This window comes from Branchiostoma lanceolatum, chromosome 4 (assembly GCF_035083965.1).
Source record: "Branchiostoma lanceolatum isolate klBraLanc5 chromosome 4, klBraLanc5.hap2, whole genome shotgun sequence".
NCBI lineage: Eukaryota > Metazoa > Chordata > Leptocardii > Amphioxiformes > Branchiostomatidae > Branchiostoma > Branchiostoma lanceolatum.
In genome coordinates this window covers 3,066,450-3,090,817 of record NC_089725.1, presented here as the reverse complement: position 1 = coordinate 3,090,817, position 24,368 = coordinate 3,066,450, and the positions used below count along the sequence as shown (strand labels likewise).

Here is a 24,368-nt window from a genome sequence, read left to right as displayed (position 1 = left end):
TGATACGTAGCTATTCGCTGCAAGTATAATTGCACACTTCATATGCAAATCATACCTGTCTCCTACGCAATAAATGCACTGAATTCATTATTCACACGCTATATGTGCGTCTTGCATAACTTAAGAAATTGGATGTTTTGAACGTATAACTGCGTATTGTCAAAATTCAATACGGAACTCAAACGGAATTGCTTAAACACACATGTGTGACAGGGGCTTTAGGCCATGTTGATTTTATTTACAGTATGGCTGAAAACTTATTTTGGGAAACGGACGAAAAGTGATAATCAAATCAACATGTCCTTACCTCAGCTTCTCAACTTCTTGTGTATATTATTATATTTATTGTGTTTTTACAGGTTGCTGAGCACTTTTGTTCCATCAAGAATCATTTCTATTCCACAGGTACGTTTTAGCTTCTTGTGTTTTGATTTGTATATGATATATCTTTTTAGATACTTTTAAGATATTTAAAAATATACAATGTACACAACACCTCTTGCTGTGACCTACTTGTAACAGTGGGATCAAAACACCACCAAACCCTATTCGTTACAAACTGATGGCTGTCAAATACATGTATTTGGTGCATTGAATTTTCTTAAATGAAAACAAGGATACTGGGAAGGCTTGTGCCTAGATGTGTAGTCAGAGAAGCTGAGCGGTTGGGGCAAGCAGCGCGAGATGAAGATCATGACATATACACTACTGATATTGCTTTTTCAGGCAATTACTATCATGGTGCTTTATATTAACATTTTACCCCTGTCCAGTGTGTTTTCAAATTCAAATGACCAATGCTCAGTGTTGCTGTATAGAATACTTTTTCTTGAACAAAAACTATTTATTTCAGCCCTATATCTGTGGTATAGAGTGAATATGATAACACTAGTTTTTTTATGTTGAAAATTGTGATTCATTCTCTTCCTGCCTGAATATGTCTGTATATCCCAGTGTTCTGATATTTGTCCATTGGTACAATCCGAGTGTTGTGATATTTGTGCATCAGTTCAGTCCCTAAGGCTTGTTGTGATATTTGTGCATCATTATACATGTACAGTCCTAGTGTTGTGATATTTGCGGATCAGTACAGTCTCAGTGTTTTGATATTTGTGCATCTGTTCAGTCCCAAAGTTTTTATATTTGTGCATCGTTACAGTCCCAGTGGGGGGTGTCCCTGTGGTGTAGTGGTCTGCGCTTCTGTCTCTCACCACATCTGGTTCAAATTACTTGGACCAGAAGGACTGGGGTTTAAGCCCCAGATAGGACACCTCTGGACAAGAGGCGCATTGAGTCATACCAAAGACTTTAGGAAAAATGGTACATACTTCTGAAACAGTATGGAAGTTAAACACACTTCACTGCCTGAGTGGACTAGCCCCCTGCTACAGTGATTGCACCACAGTGTGGCCCAGGGCTATGAAACCACGGGGTATAACGTACGTCACGGGGTGGCCGGACACATTCGGTGGTCGCATAGATCTATCAGCTGCAACGCGCAGACACATTCGACGCGCCGCGGAAAAATCAGCCGTCCGCGCGGACCAATCAGCCGCAACGTGCAGACAAATTCGACGCCGCACGGACCTATCAGCCGCTCGCACGGAAAATTCAGCGGTGGGACAGCGCCATCAGTGGTGTCTCACTACTGCCTCCAGGGAGCGCTGAAATGGCCGCGCCAAGGTAGGTGTTTTACAATTTCCTTCTCTAGCGTCATACAGAGTATAGTGCCTTTGTCGTATCGGTCAATTTTGGCGATATGCGGTGAATACCTTCTGTCACTCTAAGGGAAAATCCTCATCCAGATGATTCAACGAACATCTCATATGTTTCTCGCAATTGCATCTCCGCAAGATTGTTTATTATATTGAAAACACATGTGCACAACTAGTATTACCCGGGTATAATGTGTCACTGCAAATAATCTACCCTGACATTTTTCAGAAATGCCTCATCAATTCAGGTTGACACTCTATCCGTGGAAAAGGCTTAGAAACAAAGAAACGGGCACCTGGAAAGCAAACAAAGATTGGGAAGTTGAAGATGTATGGGTAACAGAAGATAAAATTGGCATTGATGACAGCACTGCAGCAAGTCCCAGGCAGAAAGAAACACAACTCTCCTGTTCAACTCATTATCTATCTAGCGTCAATAACACTTTTTTCTGGACTGTAGGCTTATATGTTTACACTAAACAACGGAAATCATACAATGTACAACAGTTACTGGAATATTCAAATAACTCCATATTTGCAGTAGAAATCTATATTCATCGAGATATTCATAAATTTTGGTCCTATGCAGTATATCTGAAATCGCACGTGATATTAGACAAAGACTATACTTTGTCAGGTTGTTATATATACAGATTTAAGTAATGTACCATCTCTGTGTTGCATCATTGTACTGACCATCTGTTTTTCCTGAAATGTTAATAAAAAAAATGACACACAAAAGATAGGTATATATTACTAAATTAATTCTGGTTGATTACAAAATACATTGTATATATTTGCTGAATTATATAGTTCTTGATCTTGTTACACATCACTTGACAAAGATGACTATATTGTAATTATACTGGACTGTAGCTTGTATGATTCATAGCTATTAATTACCTTCGCCGAGAAGGTTATGCAGAGGGTAGCGTTTGTATGTATGTTTGTTTGTTTGTTTGTTTGTAACGTACAGCATAACTTGAGAAGGCTTCAATGGATTGTCTTGATACTTGGTAGGTAGGTAGGTCTTGATGAGACATGGAAGTGATTAGATTTTGGGTCCCCTAGTGGCTTGTTACGATACTGCAGCGGAACTTCCTGTTTTGATATCTTGTGTTCTGGACATGCTATGGTCCTGATTTTTTAGTGGTAGATAGCTCTTTGGACAGAGAGTAAGTGGCAGTGTTCTCGCCAGCCTGAAATTTTTACCCGTCATTTCAATTTTGCTTCGGGGAAGAACATATCGAGCGCCGAAAGCGTGACCATTCTAGGGGGGTCCGGGGGTATTCTCCCCCGAAAAATTTTGAGATCTAGACCCTCTAAAACGCTATTTCCTGCATTTTGAGGGGCAAATTTCCTGGTAGAATAAGCTTAGTTTAATGACATCTCTTTCGGTGAAAAATTACACAAGGGTTTCAGGCTTAATGTTTTGGGGAGGCGTGCCATCATCGCGGAAATATCAAATGTTCTGAACTTCACACACAAGCTACACTTCTATGTTGTATACAATCGGTTCAGAAAATAACATTTAGCACAACAAAACTTTATTACGTATCAGCTACGTCCTACAAAAAATTCACACAGAATAAGTCGGCAAAAATAAAACACAACTTTTCAACAGTTGTTCCGTATGCGCCCTGTAATTATCGAACATAATGAGGACTTTGACACCCTACTTTGAGAAAGAACGCAATAAAGATGTCCATTTTTTTTGTACCATGTTTTCCACGGTTAATTTCTCCGGTTACTGCACTGAATGTGTTCAAAAGTTGTCGATTCAAGCCTTCCAACAGCCGCTTCGTCGCGCGATCCTTGCGATTCCCTGCGATTCCCGCCATTCCCCTAACATCTCGCAAATTCACGCTTAGCTGAAGTCTCGCGAGTAGCGAGACTCGCATGTCATTGGTCGTTTTTTCTTGACGCGACGGAGACGTGCGCTGTGATTGGTGGATTACAATATCTGACGCCTGTTTACCATTTCTTGCGGGAAGAAAGCAGGTTACTCAGCCGCTGCGGCTTGAACTTTAATACTGTTTACACAGATTACAGAAAGCCTGATAGCTATAGGAGTATTTCTGAATTTTAAGGCTTCTTTGATGACAATAACTGACGGTGAACCGAGAGGGACAAAACAGAAATGAACATCAGCCTGATGCGACCGGCCAAAACTGTAGTGGGGAAGGCGGCGCGTGACGCCGAGTTTTCGGCGGGCGGCGGGCATTAGAAATGATCTAGATTGCCCTCGTCAGGAACTTCCGCTGATCCTCTGGAGTTTTTGAAAATTCTAAGCTCTGTCTAAATATCTTCACACGCCAATTTTTGTCCATTAAAAATGACGGGTTGGGCAAAAATTTTGTCCGTCATGAGTGACAAAAACCGTCAAATGACGGGAGGACGGGCGCTGGCGAGAACAATGGTAAGTGGTCTAGGTTTGGGCCCCCTAGCGGCTTTTCGGAACTGCAGGAGCAGGTTTTGTTTTAGACTTTGAAATGGAATAACTCAAGAAGGGCCTGATGGATGGACATGATTTTTGGTAAGTAGATAGCTTGAGTGATGATGTACATGATTAGATACTTATTATACAAAGCAGTATCTAATTTGCATAATTAATGAGGAAATTTTATACATCCGCCAAATTCCATAATAGGACTCTCAAACATGTGACATATGTAACTGAGGCGGAGAGAATTATTAATAGATATCAACCATGCAAATGAAGACCTCATTTGCATAATTAATGAGAAAATACTATAACTCAAGATGGGCTTGATGGATGGTCTTGATTAATGGTAAGTAGATGATGTACATGATTAGATACTTATTATGCTAATAAGTATCTAATTTGCATAATTAATGAGGAAAGTCTATTCATCCGCCAAATTCCATGATAGGACTCTCAAACATGCGACATATGTAATTGAGGAGGAGAGAAATATTAATAAATATCAACTATGCAAATGAAGACCTCATTTGCATAATCATTGAGAAAATACTATAACTTAAGATGGGCTTGATGGATGGTCTTGATTTTTGGTATGTAGATAGCTCACGTGATGCTTTGTATGATTGGATATAATTATGCAAATCAGATTCTAATTTGCATAACTAATGAGACAATTTTAAAAGCCTGCTGTGTTCCATGATATGACTTTTCAAATATGTGACATTAGTAACTGAGGAAAAGAGGAATGTTAATAGATAGAAAATATGCAATTGTAGGCGTAATCTGCAGAATTAATGAGAAACTACTTTAATTACATAAAGGTAAATGATGGCAATTTCATACTTGTGGCATTTGAAAGTTATGTGAATGTGAACATCGTTGAATCAAATTATGCTAATACGGACCTCATTTGCGTAATTGATGATAAATGTTAGCATAACCTTCTTTGATAAGCTCATACTTTGGACAACTTCTGTTGTTTGGCTGAAGACGATCAACTGGTATGATTTATGATTGATGAGAAACACTCCTAAATACGTCAGTCACAAAGGTTAAGATCATTCGGCGAAGGTATGAGGTCGTGGAACTCTAGTTACAATATGTATACTGGTTGTTTACAAATATATTTTTGCTGAATTTTGATACCATGTTCTTGATATTGTTATACATCACTTGGCAAATGACTACATGTATGTTGTAATCATATTGCACTGCAGCTTATCTTCCTCGCCAATGTTCAGCAAGTCCTAGAAGTACTTATTCCATCAATTTGTGATGTTGCATTGTCCTGTTATCATATCACCCTCTTTACTCTTTATGGTGGAGTTTTTAGGTTTGTCATTATGTTTAGCCATACCTAGTATGGCTCAACATATTGTTTTTACTCAGGTTTCTTCTCCTCCTCCTCCTCCTGTCAAATCTTCAAATCGATTCATCTCTGTCATTTTTATACCAAATGACCTAAAATTTGGTACAAAGGTAATGTAGGCAAAACCCCTGCGCGATTTTTTCCTTTTTTTGGTATTGACCTGGAAAGTGATTTTATTGAGGTTTTTATGACCAATGATGCATATCTTGGCCTCCTGCGCCCTGGTATTTCAACCGAATGACCTGAAATTTGCTGTATATGTGCCTTGAACAAATATTTAAAGGACTACATTCCCATTTTTTGCATACATATCTTCAAAACGTTTTTTGGGGGGGCTTTCTCGACAATATTTGCCACTTCTGTCACTTTAAATACTACATATGACCTAAAGGTCAATGACCCCAAGTGCATTGCACCTGGCCTTACATGCCTGTGAGCCTTGCGACCACCAGATTGGTCAGTTGAGTTAATCTAATTGCATTTCTGGCGCAGGTGTGCTAGTATTCATGCCAAATATGGTATGGGTATTCCTAGGACATGTGATTACATGGCTTTGTTCATTCTTGTTTGAACAAAGATACACATCTCCAGTTCCTATGTATTAAACCAAAATAATGTGAAATTTGGCATGTGTCTGCCTTGGTCATGTACACAGGCCCTCATTCAAATGTTTGGCATACAGCCTTTCAGAACGATTTTTTTAAACAAAGAATTTTTTCGTTTGTTATTTTCAACCCAAACTGTACACTATTGAATCATGCATTCAAACAAAGGGGTGTCACATTTTTATATTTCACCCATACTATCGCTGAAATATGTTGTTTTTGGTCATTTCCTTCTTCTCCTGTCAAATCTTCAAATTATATATCATTTTCTTCGCCGAGGAACTCGGAGTAGATTATGTTTTCCGTTGAGCCGGCTGTTGTGTGGGTCTGTATGTATGTCAAGAGCATAACTCGGGAAACCTTTGATGGATCTTCATGATATTTGGTAGGTGTGTAGTTGTTGTGCAAAGGAAGGTCAAGTTCAAAAATCGTTCACCTGGCGTTTTCCAACAATACTGCAGCGGACTTTTAATTTTTCTGTGTTTGTATGTAGGCAAAAAAAGTGACGGAAACGTTGATGGATCTCAATCATTTTTGGTAGTTTGGAAGAGATTGTTGGAACGGAGGTCAAGTTTAAAGATGATTGATTTGGCGCTTTCCTATACAGAACTGCAGCAGGCTTTTTGTGTGTGAGAGTTTGTATGTCGCCAGCATAACTTGAGGAGCTATTGGCGGTTGTGCATGATATTTCGCGGATAGGTAGTGATGTCAAAGAGGAAGGTCAAGTTCGATAATGGGCCTCCTAGCGGGTATTTGAGGTACTGCAGCGGAGCTTCTACGTTTTAGACCAAATTTTCTGGAGGCGTCAGGTTCATGATTTTTTGGTAGTATATAGCTTCTGGGACGGCAAGTGAGTGGTGGGAATTAAGGCCCCCTAGCTGCTCATTTGGAACTGCAGTTGGCGTTTTTGTTAATACCTTTGGAGACGAATAACTCCAGCAGGGATTGACGGATTATCATAATTTATGGCATGTGGATAGGTTCAGTGATGCTTTACATAATTGAATACTTGTCATGCAAATAAGACGATAATTTGCATAATAAATGAGGAAAGTTTATAAATTCGCTGAAAGCTTGTAGTCAAATTTCATACAAGTGCTATGGTAATGATTTTTAAGTGGTGTACAGCTCTTGGGGCAGGGTGTAAGTGATGTAAGTTTAGACCCCCTAGTGGCCTTGCTTAGAACTGCAGTGGGCTTTTTTATGTTACCTTTGGAGGCGAATAACTCGGGTAGGGTTTGATGAATTTGCATTGTTTTGGACAGGTAGGTTATTGAGGTAATGAGTAACAAATAAAGACGTATGAAATTGTAATCAGGGTCTAATTAAGTGGTGAAATAGGCTTGTTTATAATTACATTTTTAAGTACCTTTTGTCGACCTATATCTAAGGACAACACCTGCTTGTCAGCAGGCCTGTGCAAATTAGATTGATGCTCTCTGGTGACCTCAAAAACCACCGGCCAAACTACACTCCCGCTGGGACGGAGCTTATATCAAAAAACACAGGAAAGGTCTGGCCCTGTGCGTGTGTTTCACATTAAAGACAGAGACACGAAAAAAGATATCCTAAAACAGTAACAGGTCTCACAAATCTAACACCCTCCAAAAAAACAAGTGAAACAGGAGGCTTTAGAGAGATATTGTCAATAGCAGTAGGGACAAGAGTCGTGGTCACTGCCAACGTTAACATATTGGACGGAATCGTTAAGGGCGCATTCAGCACAGTAGTAGGTATTGGCAGCACATGCCATGATGTCCACACCTTCCTCGTAAAATTCGACAATGAAAGCAAATACAAGAAAGATTTGCCCAAATGCGGTACCCATCAAAAGACTGTTCAATAGGCTCTCAGTTACGGCAAGCGGGCGATCCCAGCACGACGAGAACAGTATCCTCAATCTTTAGCATGGGGCTGTACCTAAAGTTTAAGGTAGATCACTGGACAAAACTGTTGTCCCCTTTGAGCGCAAACGGGTCTTTTTTTCTCAGGTCAGTTATATGTTGCCTTACGTCATGTTGAGTTTGAACGGATTGTATCTATTGGGATTTAAACCGTATGCAATTACAATACTGTAAACCAAAATATATGTTCTTAAAGAAACGGAACTCCTAAAACAGCTGCCTGTGTCAAAGGTTACACAACAACCTAACACAGAATACCACGATACTTGCATTAAATGTCAAGTTCCTGAATATACTCCTACGCGGAACATCTAAAAACAGGAGAGCTGACAGATCAACACAACCAGTCGATGTCTTCTGTTTCGTGGAAACCTTCCTGAATGGCCGACAGGAGAGTAAAATTTTTCTGCCACAAGCAACGATATTTAGAGCAGACAGAAATGGAACAGGAGGAGGGGTGATGACAGTTGCTACACAAGACGTCAATCCTACACCGCCGATATATTTCAGCCGATAGAGTGAAGTGCATAGCTACCACAGTCACCAAACTATCGACCACAGTCAACAGCATTTATTCAATATCTACAAACCACACTCCTTGCCTGAAGCAGCCTTGATCGATAGACTACAAAAACTCATATATCTAACTTTCAAATGACATCATTAAGTCTCGGCCTAGTCTCGTGTTCTCGCGAGACTAGGTCACTCCGTGATCAAGACGTACAGACTAGACGTCGAAAATTTGGAGGTCAGTATTTAGCTACCTTTTATCAAGTCACTGTTTGAAGAATATTCTAGTAACTGTGATTATACGTGACTGATGAACCTCTTCAACGAACCCCTGGTGTCGTTAACGTTAACTGTCGTTTAACTATTAATTTGTTGGTCATATTAGGTCGTTTGCTATCGAATTTGTTGTTTTTAGGTGTTTGGTAGGTTTTTTGGTAGGTTTTGAAATGCCCTTTGTTCTACTGCGTCCAATATCTTGCCACTACTGGACTGTACGATACTTAGGGGGGGAGGTATGGTGCACTGGAGGGGAGGGTCATTGAAAAATTGTTTGGCCTGGGGGGAAGGCCATTGAATCTTTTTTTGAGCCGGGGGAAGGGCCATCGAAAAAAAACTGGCTTGGGGGAGGGCAATCAAAAAAGTTTTCCAAAAATCCATGACAACATCCAGAGTTCCGGTAATTTTGTTAAATATGCTATACTTCTCAAAAATTTGCTATTTATCATCATCATCGGTCGACCCCCCGGGGGGGGGGGAGTCAATGCACAACCTCAATCTATCCGCCATGGCCGCACTCAGGTCCTCCATATGGATTCCGGTGTCTCTGGACAGAGCCCTTGGGAAAGTCAGCTTTCTGGAGTGTGTTTTTCCCCGGGGCCTCCACAGAATGAGTGAGGAGATAAACTCGCCCGAAGGTAGGGACCAGCAAACTGGACCCCTCTCTGTCTAAGGCTCTCTTTACATTATACATTTGGCGTCAACGCCACTGCCGTCAGCGCGACTGGCGACAGCGGGAACCCCGTGTAAAGACAATTCCCGTTGACGTAGTCCCGCTGTCACCAAATTTTCTCCCGTCAACTAGGAAGCCGTCGCCCGTCAGCACAGCGGGAGTCCCCGACAACTTCAAACTCCGTCTAAAGAGCTCGTGTCAGCGGGAGTCAGGGTTTCTGCAATTAGCATAAAATACGTGCTGATTAGCATAGTGTAAGTCTACTTAGATCCCCGGTATATATATAGAGAGAGAGATTTGCGGAATCTCAGTGGCGACCTTTGTGCCGCAAACTGATTTCCCCGGGATATGTTTATTGTACTTGTGCCCCCCTCCCCACTTTTACGAGTGATGAGCAGGGAATATCGACACATAAACAAGGCTTGGCATTGACGCCGTCTACCGTTGTACAATCAGACAATTTCGTTTCTTGCTATTGTTATGCTTGCGCACAATCGATATTGGTGCCTTTGACATACGTTGATCTCATTGTCTTAGACTCGCTAATTACCAAATATTTCCATAACAACAAACGCCTTTATTCATGTTTTATAGATTTTAGAAAATTGTTTGACACAGTTTGGAGGGAAGGGCTCCGTTTCAAATTGCTAAATTCAGGAATAGGAGGGAATTTCTATAAGTTAATCAAATGTTTATATAGTAAACCTGAAACTTGTGTAAAAACAAAATCTGGTCTAACACCACCATTTGTGACCGACAAGGGTGTCCGTCAGGGTTGCAACATGAGCCCCACCCTCTTTAATTTATTTATTGATGATCTAGTTAAAGAGTTAGATAACTTAGAGTGTATGCCACCAAATTTATATAATCTTTATGTTTCATGTTTACTGTATGCAGATGATGTTGTTATATTTTCAGAATCAGACAAAGGTCTGCAATCTGCAATTAACAGACTAAGTGACTTTTGTAGCAAATGGAAGCTCCAAGTAAATATGAAGAAAACAAAAGTAATCATATTTAACAAGGCAGGTCGTTCTTTTCCAAAGCAAAAGTTCTACTTTGAAAATAACACAATAGACAATGTCCCCTCCTATTGCTATTTAGGCCTAACCCTCACATCATCAGGTAGCTTCACCCTAGCCAAAAAGCAGCTGTCACTTAAGGCACGTAAAACCATTTATAGCTTTAAATCTATCATTCGTTCATCAGTCTTACCACGCGGCCTTCTAAAGATATTTGATACCGGTACCTGCATAAAACCGATCCTTCTGTACGGATGCCAAATCTGGGGGACAGAACAACTACATGATGCGTCGCCTATTGAAAACGTACACAACCAATTCTGCAAAAATGTTCTTGGTGTTTTTAGAAATAGTAGCAATGTAGCATGTAGAGCAGATTTAGGTAGATTCCCATTAGATATAGATATATGTATATATATAGTTAAATTCTGGTTACGTCTGGTTCAAATCGATAGATCTACACACCCCCTCCAAGCGGACGCACTCCATCTACAGCAAAGTCTTCCGACGAATACCTGAGACGAACATTGTTACAACGTGTTAAAGACATATTAGATTACAATGGATATTCCTATTTGTGGCACTCCGGTAATACACATTGTAAACCTGAACATGTCGGAAAAGCGCTGAGAAGGAGACTAACAGATATATATATTCAATCATTCTTTCATACCTTGGTAAACGACAGCGGTAAGTTAAGATTCTATGCAAAATGTAAAACCATGTACAATTTAGAGAGTTATCTTGATCTTGCAGATTTTGATCTGCGCTCAGCCATTAGCAAAATTAGAGTTAGTGCTCATCCTCTTGAAATAGAGAGAGGCCGGTATAGAAAATTACCTATATACGAAAGACTTTGTAAGTATTGCAATACAAATGCCGTGGAAGACGAAATACACTTTATTTCAAACTGTTCATTTCATGATAATGCACGAAATGAGTTGTCTATTCAGACCACTAAAATCTATCCGAATTTCCCTAAGCTTACAGACAAAGAAAAGACTATTCTTCTTTTAACTACCAAAACCTCACAAATTATAGAAAAGGTGGGACATTACGTCTTCCATTGCTTACAAAAGAGAAGTCAAACCCTTCACTAGTTATAGACAATTACATTTGTATAATTTAGATAAGCAGATTTTATACCTATTTTGTACACTGTTCTTTTATGTATGTTATTTGCATTTAGCCTTCGGGCATGAATTTGCAATAAACTTATTATTAAAAACCTGTTTTTCAAGACTCAATCTAAGAAAGACAGCGAAAACTTACCAAGTCCTTGAAAATACGTCAAGAAAAACAAGACTTTCGCCCGACCATTTGAGCCCATACGATATAATTTGCCGCGATTTGCCGACATTTGTGGTCGTATTCGGCGAAGAGTCTATTCCTTTAATCTTATCCCGTGAAAATTCTGCGTAGGTAGCGTAGATGAATCGTATTTTATGAAGTAGAGTATATAATGTCCTTGGTTCAACCACTTCAAAATAGACATGTGACTACGTAATGTTGTAAGCACTGATTGGCTCACGTCAGAAAACGTGCTATGATTGGTTGACTTCAAGCTTTCACGCGATCACATAAGGCGGGAATTTCCCAAAATGGCGGGGCGAAGGAACTTCGCTGGACGCTGTACGTGGAGCCGACCCCGAAACCGGTTGCCTGATCAGTATATGGTCGGAGAACGAGATCCAGAAGAAGCTGGAGTCATCCAGGAACAAGATGGCTTACGTAAAAATACAACAGCGGTTGCGAGAGGCCGAGCAAGTAAAAGGAAAGTTTGCGACCTGCCCGATACTTTCAACATGATGGCGAAATCCAAGCACCGCGGGTGTCTGTCAGATTTCCAGGTGGTGTGTCTAATAAAGACGTCGCGACAGCGGCCTCCCGTCAGCGGGAAATTTTGCTGCTGACGTCAAAAATGTAATGTAAACTGCCCCTAAGTCTGTGTGACACCTGTGGGAGAGAACCGTAAATGGTCTGGATAGTTGGGTGCTGTTTCCAACTCATGTTCTGTGCTTTGCATAGAAGTGAAGTATAAGTTATTTCTCCAAGCGAGTAGTCAAAGTCCAAGTTTCAGCACCGTACAGCAAAATTGGCTCAACTGCAGTACGGAAAACTTGTATCTTAAGATTGTTGCTTATACTAGAACTCCAGATTTTATCCAGTTTATTACAATGCATTCCATGCTATGGCTGTCCTTATAGTGAAATCTTTTTCAGAGTTTACAATGTAGGATCCAAGGTATTTGAAATCCTCTACATGTTTTATGCAGATTCCGGAGAGAGATTTGAGTTCTACTGGTGCAAACTCGGTCTTTTCTGCATTACAATGAAGACCCACTTGGGCCGCTGCTTTCTAAAGAGACTGAAGAAGTGCTTCTGCATCCTTGACTACCTGTGCTACCAGAGCAAGATAGTCTGCGAAATCTAAATCTGTACATCAGAGGGTGCAAGACGGACAGGGGAATCTAAGCCTTTATGTTTTGAGTTTATCAACATTTTCTTTTGTTTGGACACATCTACATCGTGACCTCAAGCCTCAGCCAGAAGGACTGGCCTGCTGTGCTCCAGATTGAGTGACAAACCTGTGAAACTGAGTTGGATGAAACCAGTAAGATTCGTCCAATTTGTCTACTCCCTGCAACAAGCTGCACCTGGCTAGTCAAGCACAGAGCTAGTGACTCGTACAACAAATCACCCGGGCGGAGGTTAGGTGCTCCACATCTGTATTCAGCCATCGAAAGGGTAGGAAATGCCCAGCTAAAACCCACACCAGGAATGATGCACATGTGAACTATGTGTCCTCAAAATTCTTCAAAACTATTGAAGTGTAAACATCCCACAATCTTCAGTACCTTCAATGTTTGAACAATTTCAACTGCAAGTAGACAGCATGAACTTGTTGCTCAATCTTCAACTAAAAACAAGATTGACATCATCAGTATTCAGGAACATAGAATCTACCATCCCGATACTGAAATCAAGTATAACACCATTGACAACTACCATCTTGTCACATCCTCTGCCACCAAGAACTCTCGAGGATCTACAGGCAGGTGTGGGATTACTATTGTCACCTAAGGCCATCGACAATCTGCTGTAGGTGGAAAAGATCAGCGATTGCATAATAATTGCTGAGTTCTACAGCAACCCTATAACAACTGCGATTGCATGCAACAAACTGCAGCGACGAGAATGAAGTTGACAACTTTTACCAGGACCTCAAAGGATTCAGCGGGAGTGTACCACCGCACAATTTTCTTGTCATAGCAGGTAACTTCTACAGCCAGATAGGCACAAAAGATAGCCAGATAGGTACTGCCTATACATACAACAAAGAAACAAACAGAAATGGCAGTAAACTTGTTGACTTTGCCCAAGAATTTGAACTTACTATCCCCAATACCAAATTCATGAAGTCAGCAAATAAACTATGGACTTTTCAACACCCTGCTGGGTATTGTTCGCAAATTGACTACATCTTAACCAGGAAGAAATGGAAGAACAGTATTAGGGATTGTCAAGCGTACTCCTCTTTCTGTTCTGTAGGCTCAGACCACAGAATTGTATCATGTAAAACTCACCTAAGGCTCAGGGCAACGAAGAAGCCACGCTCAAACCCAATGAAAAACATTGACTGGAAGTTGGTAACATCTGATCATACCATCAAAGACCAGTTTGTGCTGGAAGAAAAAAATCACCCTCTCTGAACCATCGGATGACGCAGAAATGACCTACAACAACTTGATTAAGTCCACTGAAGAGGTGTCTCTCACCACCTTACCCAAGAGGAAAGGGGATAAATCCACACCATTTATTTCTCACACAAGGCTCTCGGCTGCACGCAAGAAGAAAGCTAGGGAACCTCATGAGAAAAGATCAACAAGATCTACCCTCAAGAATGTTAACAAAACACAAAGACAGCTAGACGACGCCTACGTCACTGCTCAAGCCGAGTACATGTACATCAAAGGGAAAATAGATAAGATCAGTCTCCTTCATGCATCTAGACAATATGAAGCCGCATGGGAGACTATTTGTAGAGCATGCATGCATCCCTACATCCTAAATGCTTTCATGCAGTCCGGCAGAATAGCAATTTTTCTGACATAGAATCTGCCGTAGGCCAGGGGCGTCCGGTCGTCAAATCCGGTCATGAAATTTTTATCAGATCACTAAATATCATACAGTCCCATATGCAGTTACAGTTCTATGAACAGGCAGTGTGTCTAACTCCTGTGATGATATTCCCTTGGTGCAATTACAATGCTAAAGCCAGATTTTTCAAAGCATACCCCTTTTCATTGGGTCAAAATGGCAACTTTTTTTCAAAAGCGCTTGTTTTCCTGTAGAAAGTTGCCAGTGAGCTGTATGGACCCCTGATGATTGTCTTCACTCTGATAGCAGTGCTGCTATACAACATGAAGTCTTCTGGGCACACTGTGGTAAGTATGCAGCAGGCAGTCCGTGAACACCTAGTAGATGGCTTATTTTGACAGTCTTATTTTGAAATGTCTAAAAAAATTTCTTTGTCTTGCAATATGCACTACAGTAACTGTGAATGCATTTCTGCATTCACAGTAGTGCATTTATGTGGTTTTATGTTCATGGTTTTTGTGGTGAAACTAAAACCACTGCGAACATTTTTTCCAATACTGTAGCAGTATGTGACTATAGCGCTGCCACGAACTTAAAACCACTGCAAACACTGCATTTTGGCCTAAGCGCGAAACAAAAACCACGCGAACTTAAATGCATTTACAATATATGGCAGGTACTACACAACACAGCATGACACATCATAGCACAATATACATGTACCAAGAGCACATACACATCACAACACAGAGCACAACATAAAATGACATATTAACATAACATAACACAACACAACACAACAGAGCACAACACAACATAACATAGCGCAACACCTAGTGCCTGATACAAATGTCTTTGTTATTTATTCTCCCAGAGAGAAGGTACCTTGATGGGGACTGCCTTCTTTGTGTGCTTTGGTTACTGGTGGGGAACCTCGGCACTGCTGTACTTCATCGCTTACATCTGTAACTCACACATAGCAGCCATTCAGGTCTTGTCACTCACAGTAAGTATCAAGGAGAAATGTGCAGGATATAAAATGCTGTTGTTGCTTTTGCTTCAAAGTGAAACTCAGAAGTGTGTGTTATTTTCTAAAAGACCACATTTTTGTGAATACAAAATCAACCAAATTTGTAAAATGTAATCACAGATTAACAGAGAAAGGGACCAATTATAGTCCAGTGACTGAAAGTTTCCCCCCATGCAGACCCATGGCCGTGTTCATATTCAATTCCAGTGTCTCTAACTAAAGTGTCAGTAAAAGTCATACCTGTACTTCTGCGATGCACTCGGCCTCTTGGTTTCCACAGGTGGACAGATGAAATTATTTCCTGCTTGGCTCGACAGCAATTAATGCCCAATGTTACTCGATGGTGGGTGAGCTTTTGAGACAGCTGTAACGATGGAAGACTTCCATAAATTGTTATGAAAGTAGCATTTTGTGTCCAAGATATGTACTGTGCCCTGCGCAGAAGCTTTGTGTAGGTCCCATTCAATCTGTTTTGGAGCTGATAGGTAAACGTCCAAGTTTCTGCACCATATGCATGTATATAAGGAATGTCAGACAACTCGGCACCAGGACAACTCGGCACCAGGACAACTCGGCACCAGGACAACTCGGCACCAGGACAACTCGGCACCTGGCAAGACGACTCGGCACCTTAATCTTTTTTACACATTATTCATATGAATGTAGAACAATTCGGCATACTATGAAATGTAACGATATAAACCTTTAGAATTAATAGTTTAAGGTTTTTTCTTCATTTTAGACCAAAAAGTGTGCCCTCATATTGCAACCAAGTGTATATGATTAGAAGTTCATGAGGGGACCGGCTTTTTAATGAATGCCCACAAACGCCCACTCTGGGGAAGTCATAGCTGCACGAATCACATATTCTTTTGCTTGGAAATGTTCAGGCTGTGCTCCCATTAATTAATTCTGAGTTTCAAGTCAATCCATCGATTCAAAATTAGATAAAGGGAACTTGAAGATTCTTACCTGGCTTTTAAGGGAATTCCCAGCAAAAATGCCTTTTTACCGAATGCCCCAATACATCAGCCAAAATATCAGTCATCATGACACGGGCACTAAATCTAACGCCATAAACATGTGGAACATGTTGTCCCCTGAATGTACTCAGCTTCCGTGCTGTACATGTATGTAAAGTGACTTTTTAAAACAAAATACGTGGCGCAGGGAATCCACGGCCTCAGACCAGTCATGTGACCAGAGTCCGCCATATTGGAATGTTTACGTCCAAGGCCGTGGCCTCCCCGCGCCATGTATTTTGTTTTAAAAAGTGTACAGCACGGAAGCTACACATTCAGGGGACAACATGTTCAACATGTTTATGGTGTTAGATTTAGTGTCCGTGTCACGACGGCCGATATTTTGGCTGATATTGAGGCATTCGCTAAAAAGCCATTTTTGCTGAGCATTCCCTAAAAAGCCAGGTAAGAATCTTCAAGTTCGCTTCATTTAACTTTGGATCAATGGATTGCCTTGAAACTCAGGATTAATTAATGGGAGCACAACCTGAACACATTCCGAGCAACAACAAAAAAAAAAAGAGATTCGTGCAGCGCGGACTTGGCCGGTGTGGGCATTTGTGGGCATTCGCTAAAAAGCCGGTGCGCTTCATGAGGTTAAGGTACACTGTATAAAAGTTATATTGTTGGAAAGATGGCTTGACCAATATGTTTTGGATGTGTTATGTGATGGTATATGTTGGGTTATGCATGTTACTGTTTGTGGTTGTTGTTGTGGTGCTGGTGGGTGGTGGAATTTGGGAACTTAGCATTGACGGAGGAAGCTGATATTAATTCTTTATCGAGAACAATACAAAGGCACATTGTGACATATGGAAGGAGTCGGAAGTACAGTATAAACATGGCGACTGATATGTAAAATGTTTGCAAAGCCAAATTTCAGGGAACTTCTGAATGTATGTCGTACAAAAGGAAATCACAGACACATGGCACATGTCAATTGTTAAATCTCTATGCTAAGAAAGGCGGCCTTAGAATATGCTTGTAAGTAAGTGTAGTAGAGGTACAGTATGTCTGACGTACTGACAGTGCCATACACTATCTTATGTGGTTAATGGTGTTTCCTGTGTTGCTCTTCCACCTGAATGGAAGACATATAAAATACCGGTAACCAGCTGCTATGTTGCGTGTCTGTGAAGCTGGTGTGTTAAACTGGAGGGTGGTTATACTGGCTAGATAGATATTGATACACTAAGAAGGGTTTAGGTTCATGAAGATTTTGCAGTCGAGATCGTAACTGGTGAATTTAAACATTTAAAACCACATCGACTTATCTAGACCATATTGCTGTTGGCTGTTGCTGCTCTACTATTAAACACATCTTAATTGTCATTGTAGATTATGACTAAGCAGCTGTCTGAAGTCTGTTGAGAACAATTACAGGTTACATTTCATGATTTGGAGTTCCTTTGTTTGATTTAAGGAAAAAGGTTTGTGCCCCCTAGCAGCTTGCTCTTTAACTGCAGGGACATTATTGTGAAAATCTTCTAAGGAGAATAACTGAACAAAGGAATGGCGGATTTCCATGACATTTAGAATGCAGGTAGCTTAGACAGAGATGTACATAATGAAGTGAAAATTATGCTAATTAGGACTTAATTTGCATAATTAATAAGGAAAATCAATATTTGCAGTGTTTTGCATTATAAGACTCAAAGGCGGTTTTCCAATGTTTTTATTGGTATTGTCCGTTGTCCATTTACTTTGGGTAGAAACCATAGTAAAATGTAAATTTTGGACCCGAAAATTATAATTTTTTAACACTTTTTGGATCGAACCTGCTTGGAAAAAACGAGTTTTCCTGGGGTCACGGCATACATGCTGAGAAAGCTTAGTAAATGGTGTCTCTGAAAAAAAATAGAAGTCATTTGATCTCCGATGATGTAAATTCGCAAAATGCATTAAAAATGATGCTATTTGGGTCATCAGGCGAAAAAATGGCATCACCGTTGCCGCGGACTAATACAAAAAAGGCTTCAATGGCGAACCAACGTCACCACGCCCAAAAAACTACAACTTACGGGCTTTTCAGGAGATACAAAAAATCTATGCACAGCTAAAACGATCACCAAGCAATAGGGGCAGAAATCAGGGTGACGACCACGCACTTCCGGCAGATTACTGTGTCATTACCCTATCCCTGGTCAGATTTGAACTCCGACCTGGAACCTTAAGTGGTAGATGGTAGGTCTGTCAATATTGCGACATGTGTAAGTTGGTTAAAGGTGTTCATGACCAAGCATATATTATGTAAATATGTAAGTCATTTGCATAAACTGAATAGTTCATGGAGATATGAGGTGGCCAAACTCTTTTTACAGTAGCAAATGCTCTGATTTACTTTTGTATCAAGTGTTGACCTATGTGTTGTCTTAGAAATGCATGATTACAAATTAAAGTTTATATGTGTTTGCCTTGCCGTTTGGTTGTCCTTGAAAGTAGGTAATTTTTACATTTGTCCCCAAGCCTAGCCATGTCTTTGAGCTGCTTAAAACACCAATTGAAAGTGAATTATTTTTCCACCTCAACTTTTTATCAGGTGTGGACCTTAATGTTGTTTATCAAATGAATGGTTTCAAAGACTGGTTTCTTGCTTTATTGATTGTCTTTGATTTGTTACCTGTCAGTGCACCATTACTAAAACTAGTGTTTGTTTTCTACACCTAAACCAGTGTACTGTTGCTGTTGTAGGGATATGCACTAGTGGCCCACTGTGTGGTGCTGTTTCTGGGTACAGCCTTCCACTCGGTCAGCTCCCACTCCATGTTCTACCTCATGTGGGCCATCTTTGGAGGACTCTCTACTCTCAAGATGGTGAGTACGCTAGCTAGTTTGGTACATGCTATACATGTAGGCAGTTTGTCTCCCGCGTTGTTGTACGTGTGGAAGCTAGGTACTCATTTTCACTTATTAGTAAGTGAAATGGGGAAAGTCGTGTTAAGTGCCTTTCCCAAGGGTACAACATCAACGGGACAATTAATAATGGGTCCAAGGATTTGAACCCACGACCTTTGGGTTCTAGGCCAAACACCCTGCCACTGCACCCATTTTGGGTTGACATTTCGGGTTGACTGATTGCCATAATTTTTGGTATGTAGATAGTTTAAGTGATGCTTGATATGATCAGCATCTAATTTGGATAAATGAATAAAATTCATAAACCCGTTGCATTCCATGATAGGACTATTCAAACATGTGATATATGTATTCCCATTAACATTAATCCGCCAGGTTACATAAATCCACCACTTTGAAAAGCAGCGGGTTTGACCAAGAAGTGGTGGCTTCACGCACTATGAATACATACAAATGGTTCACGCCACTTTAGAGAAGAAAATTTACTCTCCATGGAGGAGCTCTACACAATGATATAAAGATAACAGGTTTACCGGCTGCACATACTATAAACACACACATGGTTCACGACACCTTAGAGAAAAAAAATTAATCCTCCGTGGAGGAGCTTTGCAGTGTGCAGTTTATATATATAGGGACAGTATGATATTTAGCAGGGGGAGGGCTGTTGCAAAAAAAATTTCTATTGCCCTCCCCCCATCTCAATATTTCTTTCCATGGCCCTCCCCCCACCTCAAAAAACTTTTCCATGGCCTTCCCCCTACAGGTATCATTTAAAAATGGTAAAAAAATGACCCCATCTATAAAACAACAACACAAAGCACGTCATCACATATGGTCGTCAGGACAGTTGAGTCTGAGCTGACGCACGCTATAAAACAAGAACCTGAAACCGGTGGCAGCAAATTTTATATGTAACAGTTAATCAAAGAATTTTGAAATCTAGATCCTCTGGAATGCTATTTCCTGCATTTTGAGGGACAAGTTGTGCTGGAAGAGTATTAAAGCTAAGTTTAATGACATCTCTATTTGTAAAAAGAAATACAGAAGGCCTGTTATCAATAATCAGCTTGATTTTTGGGCCACATTTTTTTGTCGAAGACGCGACATGCACCCGCTAGGAAATCTAAAATGCTATTTCCTGAATTTGAGGAGCAAATTATGCTGGTAAATAATGTAAGCTAAGTTTAATGACAACTCTAGGCCACACCAATTCAATTTGTTGCTTCTCAGATTTTTTCCGAAAAAAATTGGGGTGACAGGGAAAAATGTGATAAAAACAACAATTTTTTGCCAATAGTCTGGGGTGAAGATAAGGGTTTACATAACAAAGAATAAGAGGATTATTCAAGTTTCAGCATTGTATGGCTCATTTTAATGCAATGCACCCCTTTATTTAATCTAGTACTATAATTTCAGCAACAAAATTACCCTTTGCCATGTAATATATGGATTGATATTGAGAAATACACTCGGCACAAAAAGTTTGGAAACTTAAGTTTGGTGGATCATATCTCCGTTGTTTCGTGATCAATTTCAATGATTCATATATCATTGAAAAGCTTGTGTGATTTTCTTTCCCATGATACCAAACTTTTGATGGTTCGAGCACCAGACCTGCTTATGCGAGCAGGTTACATAAAAAAGTGCCCAGATTACCCTAATTAGCTAGCGCAATTCACCTTGTAATAACGTGCGAAATCTGACTGCCCCGTATTACGGGCCTAAGTTGGTCAACTAAAAAAATTGTGAAAAAAAAGTATAATACTTACTAGCACCAGATTTTGTGTCCTTTACTATCAATATCTTATCTCTATGTGTACGGAATTTCTTATAAATACAAGTTACTGGTTTCTAATTAAGGCGTGATTAATGAGCAGACACACCCGCCCCGCTAGCGGCGTGCGCCGCGGGCACGATTTCAGCGAAGGGTGGAATCAAACTCCGCACTTTGACCGAATTTCCACCGGGTCAAACGAATATTATGGTCGGTATAAACGTCACGAACACGTTCTAGAGGATGTTAGGAACATTTTGGCGGGTGCCGCAAATTTCTGTGTGCAAGGTAAGTCTATTTATGACGATTTTAAAAACTTTGATCACGTTTTTCACCCCTATAGAAGCAATTTATCAATTTGCGGCACCGGAAATACGATAATGTATGTCCTTAGCTTTAATTTGACACCAGATTTACTGCATAAAGTTTGGGATAAATGCGGTGGGAATTGTGTTTTCCGCGCGGTGCCATGGCGCGAGGCCGTGGTACTGGGGCAGGACGCGGCGAGTTGGAGAGGCGGAGCGAACATTGATTATAATGTGGCTTCTTACACGTTTCTCGTCTTAGGAATAAGTAAACTGCGCACATACTATCAAGGTAGATGGGATTAAGTTTTCAGTATCAAGGAGTTTTGTTGATGAATCGATGAGTATAGCCTGAGGTGTCTGATATCAATTTATTTTGCATGTAACTCTTGTAAAGTAGGTAAGTCCCATACAAGATTTTGTTATCTTATCCTGGTGGCTTGTTGCCTTGCAGTAATTGTCCTTATATGCTTAGGTGTATCCTGAGGGTCAGCCCTGATTTTCCTGTCCTGACTGGTAGAAACCGAGTTGACTACTGTCCAAGAATCATTATGAGAATATGTGAATTTCAAAAGAGATTTGTCTAATTTAAGGCAGTCTGTGATTCTCTCCTAGCTTTTGAATTCGACGTACAGAGGTCTGATTTAGTGATTAGCAAGTTTTGAAGTTTAGCAAGAGTAATCCTTGCCAAGAATTATTCTAAGAGTATGTGAATTCAAAAGATTCTTTTCTGGCTTTTGAATTTGATGTACAGAGCTATCATATAGTGCTTAATTATACCAAGAGTAATCAGTAATCAGAGTAAAGAATTATTCTGAGAGCACGCTTTTGTATCAGCTCTAATTGATGAGACTGTTGGCATGTTAAACCTACATTCAATGCCTAGGATTGTTTTGGAAAAGGCAAGAGTAACATTTTTTTTACGATTGCATTAAAATGTAATAAATGTACATATATGAAAGTGTCATTCATTGTCCAATTAATTTGACTAATTAGTATGCGAACGATTATGACTAGCGCTCATTAAATAAGAATACTTGAGATTTTTGGTATTATTTTTTCTATTTTGATGAAAGCAGAAGAGAATACATTGTATGCGAGGTGAAAGAAGCCTTAATCATGTGCTTTATTTTCCTAATCTTTATGCAAATATGCCAATTATTGATTACTTAAGAATGCCAGAGATTATTCATTAGCTAGACATATTGTGACAGTTAACAGTCCCACTATCATTTTGAAAAGAAATGAGAGCAGACAAAAATTGTGTAGGCTGAGAGGTAGAAACAGTCATGGTCATGCACTTTGTTGTCCTAATTTGTATGCAAATATGCTAATTATCTATTAATTAAGAATGTAAGAGATTATCTTTTTGTTCTACATATTGTGACAACTACCTGTTTCACTATTAGTTTGCATAGAAATGAGATCAAAGAGAAATGCATCAAAGAGAAATATGTAGAAATTGCCTGTGTTATACATTTCTTCCTAATTAATATGCAAATATGCTAATTAGTCATTAATCAACAATAGCAGAGCTTATAGAGATTATCTAATTGCCAGGCATGTGACAAGTACCAGTTGTTATATTAGTTGTTATGTACAAAGTGGTAGTAGAGAAACCTGCAGAAGAAGAGCAAATATGCCTAATTAGTATGCAAATATGCAAATTAAAAATTAGATCATTAGTTATAATGACTAATTTGCTTGACATCTTGTGGCAGCTGACACTTGCATAAGCAAATTTTGTGCCAAGAAATTCTGTTGTGAAGCATCAAAACTTGACTACCCCACATGCATACTATTTTACACAATGTCTTTATTACAGTGAAGATACTCCCTGCGGTGCCATATCAGACCCATGGGACTAATGTCAATGATTAAGTTTTCACCAAAAATGTCAAAATTTATTCTTTCAAAATTCAATATCTCAACTCAGGTTCATCGGATTTGAAATCTGAAAACGGCGTTTTGTTCGGGACACTGAGATCTTTAATCTAAGCTCAAGTACAGTGTGGTATTGAATAATTAAAAAAATCCTCTGTTCTAGCTACCCTAATAGAGCTGAAACGCTCAATTTAGTATTTTTTTCTTGTGTAAGTAGCACGTGGCTTGTGTGAGTACAAGGGTAATATGAAGCTTGAATCAACAAAACACAATTATATGAAAGCCAAGGTTAGTCTTCATCCAAACAAACAAATGCGTAAAGGAGCCTCAGTTATAATGAAGGTGGCTGAGTACACAAGCCATGCGCTGTCACCACAGCCCGGCACATCCTCCTTGTAATTGTCACCAGTTTCGTTACACGGTCCCTGGGCATTCTTCCACAAGGAGTCGTTACAGGTCATATTGTTCTATTGATCATTCTTGCATTCACAGCTCACCCAAGCTTTTCAGTGATCACAGAGTATGAGAGGTGTTCAATTGTGTTGAGATCTCGGTTTCAGGAAGGCCATTCTGTCCTCTATATTCCTGCACCTTCATGGAGGTGGTCTCTCATTCTGTATGGACGTGCACTATCATCTTGCAGAATGGCACTGAGTCTCATATTGCAGAGGTAAGAATCTAGGAAATGTGACTGGATGCGATGATGGAGAAAGGCACCTCTATATCTTGACACATTGAGGTTGCTTAGGATGATTAGGCTGGTTTTAACTCTGGCAGTTGTACTGCCCCACACCATGACACTGACTCCAACAAACACTGTCAATCTATCTGTGCAACAGTCAGCATAGGGTTCTCCTCGCCGCCCCAACACTTT

General features: G+C 40.1%; 1 protein-coding gene and 1 long non-coding RNA gene across 3 annotated transcripts in view; both read left to right on the top strand.

The window, feature by feature from the left end:
• Nucleotides 1–24,368, top strand: part of LOC136432239 (protein YIPF3-like) — a 65,727-nt gene that overhangs the window by 23,695 nt on the left and 17,664 nt on the right. The window contains exons 4-7 of one of the 2 annotated variants that reach the window (XM_066423312.1): nucleotides 360–405; nucleotides 14,875–14,967; nucleotides 15,495–15,626; nucleotides 19,364–19,486. In XM_066423312.1, the coding sequence (XP_066279409.1) occupies nucleotides 360–405; nucleotides 14,875–14,967; nucleotides 15,495–15,626; nucleotides 19,364–19,486 (394 nt within the window). The remainder of the gene's footprint in view (nucleotides 1–359; nucleotides 406–14,874; nucleotides 14,968–15,494; nucleotides 15,627–19,363; nucleotides 19,487–24,368) is intronic. The other variant, XM_066423314.1, reaches the window with a different exon arrangement.
• On the top strand, nucleotides 414–3,434 carry LOC136432240 (uncharacterized). The gene is made up of 2 exons (XR_010755481.1): nucleotides 414–1,683; nucleotides 1,945–3,434. It is a non-coding gene; the product is annotated as an uncharacterized lncRNA (long non-coding RNA).